The sequence below is a fragment of the Hyaena hyaena genome, unplaced genomic scaffold (genome assembly GCF_003009895.1).
Source record: "Hyaena hyaena isolate Hyena2069 unplaced genomic scaffold, ASM300989v1 scaffold_715, whole genome shotgun sequence".
In the NCBI taxonomy this organism is placed as follows: Eukaryota; Metazoa; Chordata; class Mammalia; order Carnivora; family Hyaenidae; genus Hyaena; species Hyaena hyaena.
The window spans coordinates 613818-624943 of NW_024081352.1; the positions used below are offsets into that span (position 1 = coordinate 613818).

Below are 11126 nucleotides of genomic sequence, written 5' to 3' on the forward strand. Positions count from 1 at the left end.
ATCAAGCCATCCCCTCTATGCTCTCACAGCACATTTGCTATTTCCTTGGCATTTCATTCTGACTGATTTCAAGAGTTACCAGTTGCTTCCAAGCCCGACTTCCTGCTACTGCTTGAACGCAGTAAATTCACACAGACCCCCAAACACCTAAGGCAGATAGATAATCATACTGGCCGGCACTCCAACGTTTGCTCTGTGAAGTTTCTATGTCTCAATTCCAAACACGAGGCCGTAGTTTCAGTCTGCACTTGAGGGTAAATAGACACATCACAAACCTAAAAAACAATGGGGGGGGGGGGGAGTCTGATTGCATATACATAGGATCTTCTTTCTTGACCTATGCGTTAAAGAAATGCTCTTTTAAAAACCAAATGGGAGGCACATACGGAAATGAAAGAGGAGACGAAGGCATCAGAAGCTTCAAAATTCCGTTTCTGATTCAGAACTACTCTATCTAGCTTCACAAACACATTAGACAGCCCTTGTAACACAAAAAGCGGGCATTCCGTCTCCTTGCTGAATAGTTCTAAGAGGCCATGACTCTCATTCTAAATACCACTCAGGGGTGGGTACTATTTATTTGCCTTTCAATTTTGAACCCAGAGCAAAGGACATTCTAAAGGCAGAGTTAAGCAAAGGAAAGGATGTTGGAAATGGAAAAGGCTCTCGAATTGGCACAGCGGGCAGGCCCAAGGACAAGAACATTCCACTTGTGTAGGAGACGAAGGAATCTTGGGCCAGACTCCCAGGAAACGTGCTTTAATGGGCTTCACTACACGCCACCCAGGTGGCAAAGGGGGCGTAAAACTGTTGCGATTCCTTACTGACGAGGCCTCCTTCGACACCGGAGTCGGCCGGGTGAGGCCGCCGGCGGTAACAGAACCGCCTGGCGGCCCTCCCTCCAGTCCCCAGGTCGCTGTCATCCCCCTCCAAGAGGCGCAGAGACGGACCCAGTCATCACGACGCGTTCCCTCCGTCCCCCAGGACGCGGCCTCCCGGCGCCTGAGGAGGACGCGGGTCAGCGCCTGCACGGATCTCCCCGTCCCCGCCACACACGGAGACCGCCCTCGGCTCCGGCGAGCGACTTCACCCTCGACCCCGTTTCGAGAAGTGCCCAGAATCACCCATTACCTTCCCCAAGCAAATGTGGCACGTGATGGGCAGAGTGAGCGACAATGTAACGTTCTGCACGGTCTGAGCCATGGCAGCGTTCAGAATCCCGCCAACACGGAAGTCCCGCCGACGGCGGCTCCAAGCCGCGACTGGGGCCGCGCGAGGCCGGCTACGGCAGCCTGGCAGGGCCACAGTCCGCCGGGAGAAGAAACGAAAACGCGCTTTTGAAATGTGCGGTCGCCACGGCTTTTCCTTTCCTTGCTTCCTCCCTCCCTCCTTTCCTTTCCTCCCTTCCTTCCTTTCATTTAAAAAAATCCCGGGTTCGGAAGCTGCAAGATTCTTGAGAATGAGAAGGAAGGCGGTTTACTACTGGCGTCGATTGTGGATCTTGAAAGTTTACGTGAAAGGGTCCAGAGCGGAGAGGAAGACAGGGAAAGCGATTTTAAATGCCTTACTCCTTCCCTGAGGGCGGGTGGGAGTTTTCCTCCTAAAAATTAAACCCCACACAGTCTGCAAACACACGGCGCGCGCCGTCAAAACAGGAAGAAATAAAATGTTATGTATACATTTTAATTAAAAAAAAAAAAAACTTTCTGCCGCTCTCAGATCTTTTTCTATTCTGAAATGATGCAGTGTTACTCAAAAATAATAAACAGTGATTGTCTCTTGATCTCTTTCTGAGACGTTTTGGATACATTTAATCGCAGGTTTTCCTGAAGGCTTGCTTTTCGTTGGCCCTTCTGTGGTTTCTGCCTAACAGAGACTTGAGGGTCAGAGCCACGGACTCTGATTTACACCCCCAAGTGAGAGAGCTGCAGCCGTGCCAGCCATCCACCCTCGGGAAAGCGCTTGAACAAGCCTGTGAAGCCTTCATTTCAGGTGCAAGGTTGGATAAGCTATGTATCATTGGGCTGTAGAACTCGGAAGGAGAAATGTGTGAGGTTCTAAGTTAGCATTTCCTACTAGTGAAAAAGAAAAACTCTAGAAGTTCCTTCATGAATCTTGAATGCAACAGATTTGAAATTTAATTGCAACTTACTTTAAGTGAGAAAAAGCCAGGATGATTAATTTATGCAAACAAATACAGTTTGTGAGTAGAGAGATTAAAAACAAAACCAATGGAGCTACTTTTACTAATCTTTCGGGGAAAATGAGACAGTATAATCAGAAGCAGCATGTGGTCAAAGGAAAGGGGTTCTGGACCCTATAGGAGGAGGGAAGAAATCCTGGCCCCAACAACTTCCTGGCTCTACTGGCTTCAGATAATTTATTTAACCTCTCTGATTCTCAGCTTCCTTCTTGGTAAAGTGTGTGTGTGTGTGTGTGTGTGTGTGTGTGTGTGTGTCTTTGTAAATGAGGTCAATGTATGCTTACTATCATGTCTCAAAGAAACGGACAATAATGAGACTGGACCATCTCGAAGAAGCCCAAGTCCAGTTCAAAATCTGCTCCCAGGTGACCGTGAGAATTCTTCCCAGCATCTCAATAACTTCATTTCCTGGGAATTGGAGGCCCTCGTGTGTTTGGAATTGGACAATGAGGCAAAACTGTCTGGTTATTGGTGACTTTTTAAAAATGCCTGGCATAAAGTCACTTGGTTTGGCAATTTTTTTTGGCTCTTTTAAGTCATATTTTTAGAGTCTGGAATTCACATGTTTTGCTAATGCATCGTTCCTATCCACGGCTGTAGATCTCAGGCTTCAGAATGAGAAAGCTCCAGGTCCTTCCGCTCTGTCATTCAGGTTTCACCTTTTTCCGTCTTGCTGTGTTCTTCCCTGATCTCACCTTGCACATTCCCTGTTCTCACTGCGCTGATACCTAAGATGATGTTAGGACCTGTCATTCCCACCCTCTGAGTGGGATGTAGGACTGAGAATATTTCGCCTTTCACATCCATCCCTAGAAACTGCAGCAGGGAGACATGTTGAAGACAATCTTTTAAAAAATTTTTTTTCCATAGTTAATACTGCAATTTCATTGCTTGTTAATCGTCTCAATGATTGGTCACAAAGCTGAGTTTAAAAAATCATAACCTACATTTTAAGTATAATGTCAAAATCTAGACTCTCCTCAACATCTCCACATTCACTATCATTGTCACGGCTTCTTGGTGCTGCCTTAGTGCTTTGTCCATATAGTTATTTCTGTGTTTCTGTGTTGATCACATTGTATTATAATTGGTTGTTTATGTGTTTGCGCCCACAACAGACTGTTTCTTGAGGCCCGAGATTGTATCTGAGGTATCTAGTATCTGGTACTCCATGACTACTCCACAAAAGGTACTAATTTTTTTAGCTACAGATGCAGGCTGTTTTAAAATTTTTCTTTACTTGTTTTTCACTTCAAAATGGAAGACTTTTTAAAAATTTAGTTTTTTGCTAATTATAAATTTCATTTAAAATTATAAATTATAGTTAAAAATAGCTTTTTGCTAATTATAAAAATAATAAGGCTTGCCTTAAGAAAATTAAGTCATTTTTTAGGGGCGTCTCAGCGGCTCAGTTGGTTAAGCATCGGACTTCGGCTCAGGTCATGATCTCACAGCTGGTGAGTTCGAGCCCTGTATCAGACTCTGTGCTGACAGCTTGGAGCCTGGAGCCTGCTTCGGATTCTGTGTCTCCCTCTCTCTCTCTGCCCCTCCCCTGCTTGTACTCTGTCTCTCTTTCTCTCAAAAGTAAAATAAAACATTAAAAAAAAAATTAAGCCATTTTTTAATATATAAAACAATAAGCAGGGTGCCTTGGGTGACACAGTTGGTTAAGCATCAGACTTCAGCGCAGGTCATTATTTCATGGTTTCTCAGTTCAAGCCTGGCATTGGGATCTGTGCTGACAGTGTAGAGCCTGCTTCAGATCCTCTGTCTCTTTCTCTCTCTGCCTCTCCCCTGATCACTCTCTCTCTCTCAAAAATAAATAAACATTAAAATAATACAAATAAAATAAAATAAAATGCCAAATTTCCTCTGTACTTATGCCTCACCTTTCTTTTTTAAAAATTTTTAATGTTTATTTATTTCTGACAGAGAGAGAGAGAGACAGAGCATGAATGGGGAGTAGAAGAGAGAGGGGGAGACACAAAATCCAAAGCAGGCTCCAGGTTCTGAGCTGTCAGCACAGAGCCCCATGCGGGGCTCGAACCCATGAACCACGGGATCATGACTTGAGCCCAAGTTGGCCATCCAACTGACTGAGCCACCCAGGTGCCCCATATGCCTCACCTTTCTATCCTGTGTGGTCATCAGTGTTAGATTCTAGAGCATATCCAAACATCCTAAGTCATATATATATGTATAAACCACAAATAGGATCATACCATAACATACCTGTTTGTTTGTTTTGTTTTACTAGTACTTTGTGGATAGGTACACACATGTACATATCTAAATAATATTGTTAGAAATACAGGTTGATTAGGACTCTCTCTAGGTCCAAACTGATTCCAGGCCAATTCCCAGGCTTTGCTTTTACTAATGCAAATGGTTTAAGGCTAGGAACTATTCTTTCCCTCTGCTCTATGAACAGCATTTCCTCTTGTTGATAAATCATATACTAATTAGATGTTATTTGGCCAAAATTGTTAAGTAACGCTGCTATTACTCTAAGAGTAAAACAAAGATTACTTGCTTCTTGACTTTCTGCTAAATCTCCTTCTGGACTACTTAGTAACCTTATGCGGAGTCCTGTGATCCAAGGAGTTCTATCAGATATAACATTCAGGACGGGCTAAAGCCCCTAAATGCTTAGACTTATAAACTTTTACAACTAGAAAGAATTTTAGGGGTTTTTATACAGGTCTCTGCTTTCATAGATGAGGACACTGAGACCTAGAGAGGTAAATCACTGGAAAATGGTAGATTTGGAGCTCAATCCTAGATCCGATTTGGAGTCTCTGAGATTGTTGGCCCAATGCCTTTGTGTAAGTGCAAGATGTATTATTATTAATAAAGTAGTTCAGTAATAAAAAGTCAGTCATAATTGAATTTCTTTGCTAAGAAAACCATCAAATAGCTATGGAACACCTTTTACCCCTTGTTTAAATCAGATTCATTTTTATGATAAATTATTTAAAAGCAAGTTTAAAAAAATATAAAATCTTAAGTGCTATTAAAAATTGATTAGGCATGCATTATTCTTCCATTGACCCAGTTCAGATTGTTTTTTAATTTTTTTGGTCAAAGCTAATAAATTTGAGTAGATGTTTCAGACAGACATTTTGTAATCATTTGGTCATCAGTCAATTAATCACAACTTCATAAATATTGATTTCAGATTACATTTATTTTTCATTCCTGAAAGACAATCTTTTTTGTTGTTGTTTGTTTTAAATTTATACTCCCCCACTTGGATTGTGGTTAACACTGAGGAAACGCATAAACGTTGGATTAAATGAATCATAGGTGCTGGCCCAGCCGCATGGATGTCAAGCTTGATTCCTCCTTCTCACAGGCTGGGAATTCTGATCTGAAATGTGTCAAGATGGTGGCATGAAAGAGGCTTGTTATTACTAGAGAAGAAGAACTTGGGCTTTTTCTTGCAAGTGTGTTTGTTTGTTTGTTTGTTTAAGAAAAGACTACTGAAAGCTAACCTGCATTCATTTAATGTACTTCTATTAGAAATATTAGGGAACAACCAGCTTAGACAAAGTTCTGCCTCATGGAGCTTTCATTCTAGTGGGAAGTTTCTACTGTGTTGGCTTGCAACCAAATCTTGTCCTCTTAAGTAGCAGTTGAGGTTTCAATGATGAATCTGCATATCGGATTTGTATGTAAGTCACAGTATAAGTGATTGCAAAATGAATAAATAAATAATAAATAAATAAGTTATCTGTTGTTCCACCAATATTTAAAAATTTTTTAAATGGCTTTTTTAAATGTTTATTTAATTTTGAGAGAGAGAGAAAGAGAAAGAGCATGCGTGGGGAAGGGGCAGAAAGAGGGAGACACAGAATCTGAAGCAGGCTCCAGGCTCTGAGCTGTCAGCACAGAGCCCGATGTGGGGCTTGAATCCATGGGAGATCAAGACCTGAGCCAAAGTCGGACACTTAACCAACTGAGCCACCCAGGCGTCCCTAGTTGTTTTTTGTTTTGTTTTGTTTTGTTTAATGTGCTAGGCACTGGTCTAAGAGCTGGGTATACAGCTGTGACTGCCTGCCTGCTTTTATTCATTCAACAACCACTTTACTGACTACGCTGACATGCCAGCCACTGTACTATTAATGAGCCACTTTATAAATAGAACTACTTAGGCCAATTCTACTATTCTACCATAAAAATGCCTATTTCTACAGTAATTTCTCTTCCGGATGTGCTTATTGTCAGTTAGCCTCTGGCATTGTGACACAGCAAGTTATAGTTTTAAATATTTTAAAATGTTGCAAATTGGGTGATTGTTTTAAATTAGGTAATTTTTAAAAGAATATTTTAGTTCCACCTAAGGCTAAGTGGTACTTCACAAATGTTTGTTGAATGCTAGAGAATAAATAAAGGAAATGGTATCTCTGGGAATATTGTAACAGTTTAACAGGAACCGGGAAGACAGAGAAGCTGTGGGACCTGCCACAGTAGCAGAATGGAGACCTGAGCTCTGAGATCCTGATTGCTTTTGTCTTCAAATTGCCCACAGAGTGGGCTCCTTTTCTTTTTGCCCTTTGTTTAGGGGTTAGCAAAACTTCCAAGGTGAGATCCTCCCATAAGAACTTAAAGTCAGGCCCTTATTTTCATGTTATTTACTTAAGCCCTATAAATAATGGCACTCTATCTGAGGACACGTCTCTCAGGCATCCTGCTCTTGGCCACGGAGTCCTCAGCCACTGGCTGCAGCCTTGCTGAGTTGCTTTGGGTAAAGCATCAACACCTCCTTCCCACACTCAACACTCCCCATCAATGTTTCAGCAGCTGAATCATTTATTACAAGTGTTATTTAAGATACGGCTCTATTTTCCCATATCACCATCCTCAACTCTCTGATCTGCGATTTTTATGTCTTTTCCTCCCCACGGCACTCACTACGACACGTTTCAACTTTCACCTCTTTCATAAGGCTTTTCTTGCATCCCCCAGCCTCCTTATAACCTTTTTGCCTTTCAAGTTCTGTATCGCTTCTAATCTATACCAACAAATTTTGTACCTCACAAATTTATTCTCCAAGCTCTTATTGAACACCTACGATGGCTCAAGCACAATGACAAGTGCTAAAGCTTAAAAGCTGAAAGACTGGCTGGAATTCTGAGATCCAGGTGTCACAAGGTTGCTGCCTCCTGAGGGTGATGAGGAAGAGTCCGTTTCATGCTTGGCTCCTTGCTTCTGGCGGTCTTCTGGCATTCTTCAGTGTTCCTTGCTCGTAGAAGCATCACTCAGATGCCTGCCTTCATCTTTATGTGGCGTTCTTCCCGCGTGCATGTTTGTTTCCTTTTTTATAAGGTTGGCAGTCGTGGATTAAGGGCCCACCTTACTTCAATGTGACTACATCTTGCTTAATTAATTGCCTCTGTGCTGACCTTCTTTCTAAAGGTCACATTCTGACATGATGGGCTTAAGACTTCAAAATATGGAGTGTGCATAAAAATGGATGGGTGTGCATAATTCAACTTGTAGCAGTATCTGTGAATTTTGTTTAAAATGGTATCTAACTCCCTACCTTCGGGGCACATGGTTGGTCTACTTGGTCTTGCCCCTCTGTCTGTGGTGGGAGTCTGGGTCCAGTTTGGTATATAAGATCCAAGTAGAGGTAATGTGGTTACTTCTTGGCTGGGACATTTCATCATCTGTTTGAGGTTGCGGAGAACTCTATTCCTCTGCCGTGGTGACCAGTAGCACGTAAGATGGAACATATAAGGAAAGCAACATGGGGCAGAGCTTTGACTCTTGACCAGCAAATAGCCTGAAAGAAAACTGGACCTTTGTTATTATAAGTGACTAAGTTGTGTTACTATATCATAACCTAGCCTTTCGTGGTAGAATAACTTTGAGGTATATGATTTATTTTTATTTCTGCTATGGACTGAATTGTGTCTCCCCAGAATTTATATGATGAAGCCTACACTCTCAATGTGCCTGGATCTGGAAATAGGGTCTTCAGTTGGTAATTAGAGTTAACTGATGCCATGAAGGTGGGACCATAATCCCATTGGACTGTGGCCTTGTTAGAAGAGAAAAATCTTTCCTTCTCCCTCTCTTTCTTTCTCTTCCTCTCTATCTCTGTATTTTTATTTCTTTCTCTATCTTCATTTCTCTCCTTTTCTCCCCTCCTCTCCCACACTTGGGGACACATAAAGACAAAAGCCATCTGCAAGCCGGAGGAGAACTCTCATCAGAACCCGACCACCTCTGGCATTCTCCATTCTCTGGGTCTTCTAGTCTCAGAACTGTGAGAAAATAAATGTCTGCCACTTAAGCCACACCACCTGTAGTATTTTGTTAGGGCAACCTGAGCTGATGAAGACACTTTTTTTCTTACTTTTATTGGTTTATGTGTTTTCTTACTTATACGTATTTAGACTCTAATTATCATGTTTTCTTCTGCTTTTTCTAATCTATGAAAAATATTAGTCTTATAACCATAAAAGATTTAACATAAAAAACTCCTTCAAAGCATGCACCATTATGTCATGTATTTTAATAGATGTGACACCCCGGTTATCTTTACAATGAACTTAATTCAAAGGAAAACCTAAATTCAATTCCATTTCATAGAATGTGCTGAAAGCCACAGTTCTCATGGCCACTATCCTTAAGAGCCTCACACAAATCTACCTGTCTTTCTGCAGATGCGGTCTTTCAATGATAACACAAACCATGTCTGTACTTCATGAACTTGAATGGTGATTTGAGGTGTGGCATTGTTCTCAGTCTTCCTCGAATGCTCCCTGAGATGAATGTAACTGTGATAAGTCGTATAACTGTTCACCAAAATCGGCTTCTGCTCTACTTCCTGGGAGAGAGATATATTTTAGAGTTCCACCAAAGTTGGGCCAATGAAATGTGAGCAGAAGAGACAGATCTCTTTCACCCTGAAACTCCAAGAGCCCATGCTTTCTTCCTCACTCCTTTTCCTCTTGCTCTGGGTACTGGAGGGCTTTCAGTGAAGACAACATAGAGCAGAGCCTCAGCCCACGTCCAGTAGACTTGAAATATGAGCTGGAAAGTCTGTTGTTATAAGCCGCTGTGATTTGGGAGTGTTTCTTTTTTAACAGCTACAAATCCTAGCCCATCCTCACCTATACAACGTTGGGTATGTTGTGTGAGACTGTGTGGTGTCTGTGTCTATACATATGGCCCAGGTAAGCTTTTCCTTGGGACAATATGTGTGACAGACACAGAGATAAAGCACTCCATTCTCCCTTTAGGGGAATCTTGGTGCTGTGGTAGTTGAGGGTATTGTTAGCAAGTGTCTTCCGCTTGCAGTCCCTTCAGGGTCTGCCTCAGCTGCAGAGAGCCATCTCCACCAATGTCATGTCCTTCCTAGGCTGGCCCACATCTGGCAGCTGAGGGGAGTACGGATATAAAGGTCGGGCCAATGAAGGCCAGCTCCGTTGGGTCATCAGCTCCAGAGCACCCTGTGAAATCTGCGAGGTGTTGGTGGGCCCGCAGCCCAGCTGGGCTCCTTCCTCTGCCCAATCCTAGTTCTTTACTTCCCATCCACAGGTGTCGACCCCAAGGGCCTTTCCTTTTTTTAAATTTAAAAAATAAGTTTTTTAATTTATTTTTTGAGAGAGAAAGTGAGACTGAGCATGAGTGGGGAGGGTCAGAGACAGAAGGAGACACAGAATCTGAAGCAGGCTCCAGGCATTGAGCTGTCAGCACAGAGCTTGATGCAGGGCTCAAACCCACTAACTGAGAGATCATGACCTGAGCCGAAGTCAGACACTTAACTGACTGAGCCACTCAGGCGCCCCACAAGGGCACTTCCTAACAAGTCTTTAGCACATTCAACTCTGTTTCAGGGTCTCTTCCCAGAGAACCCAGCCTGCAACCAACATGTCTACCTTTCAAGGAAATGAGAGAACTGAGTATGTGTGTGTGTGTGAGAGGGTGTGTGTGCATGTGTGTACACGCAAATGCTGCCTGTGGGTCTCTGTGCCTCGTTGTTTCCCCCACTTTCCTCCTTTGGTGACCATTTGTTCATAAATATGCCATTATTACTAATTAGCTGCAGCCAACCTCTGCTCCTGCAGGCCTTGGGGACCATCTCCCTTCCTCTAGCAGGTATGTCAAGTGTGTGAGTATAACTTGCAGAGTGTGACCTAGTTTCTTTGTTTAAAGTCGCTGGGAATAAGAAGGACCATTGAGAGGTCAAGAGGCTGGGCCACTTTAATTTTTGTTTTTTATTTATTTTTAGATTCTTCAGTATATTAAAAATTGAAAAAATGCCGAGTATCACAAATTGTGTGGTGTATGTTGAATATTCACATTTAACAGATTCATTCCTATAGCCCAAAATACAATGCAGTGTAATTGCTTTCACATTTGCCCAAAATAATTATAGGATTTATCATAGACCATGGACTCCTGGCACGACAGGTAGTACTGTCTTGTAAACATTTGGGGTTTGTTTTTGTTTTTCCATGGGTCACATCCCCATCAGTGGGTCATGAAATCAATTAGTGGGTGAAGAACCAGGCAACCAAAGTGTAACAAACTCCTTCACCCTCTCTCCTTCCACCCTGGGTGAATTCACTGAAATTTTTACATGGGATTGGTGATTGCCCCCCATCTCACTGATGCATTCTCCATAATTTATCCCGACTTCCTCCACTTTTCCCAGGTCTTCTCCTTCACCTCCATCTGTCCTGATTGCAATCAACATTTTAAGAACCTTCCAGCTGCACGCAATGGAACATAAATACATACTACATTGCATGTGGTTATGGAAAAAGTACTATTTGTTCTGGGTGGTGACGTAAAATAGATTTCTTACCGAGGCGTGTTATTAAAACATTTGAGAACTAGTATCTTAATGTATATGCTTGGGCTGAGTGTTGGATGTCTCCTTTTAATATCATCAGTGTACCTCTAT

At 42.4% G+C, this 11126-nt stretch overlaps 1 protein-coding gene across 2 annotated transcripts in view; it reads right to left on the minus strand.

Annotated features, from left to right (window-relative positions):
- OBI1 (ORC ubiquitin ligase 1) overlaps positions 1-1234 on the minus strand; it is a 39629-nt gene extending 38395 nt beyond the window's left edge. For both annotated transcript variants that reach the window (XM_039217789.1, XM_039217788.1), the window contains exon 1: positions 1132-1234. In XM_039217789.1, the coding sequence (XP_039073720.1) occupies positions 1132-1203 (72 nt within the window). In that variant the 5' untranslated portion in view covers positions 1204-1234. The remainder of the gene's footprint in view (positions 1-1131) is intronic.
- Positions 1235-11126: the final 9892 nt, after the last annotated feature.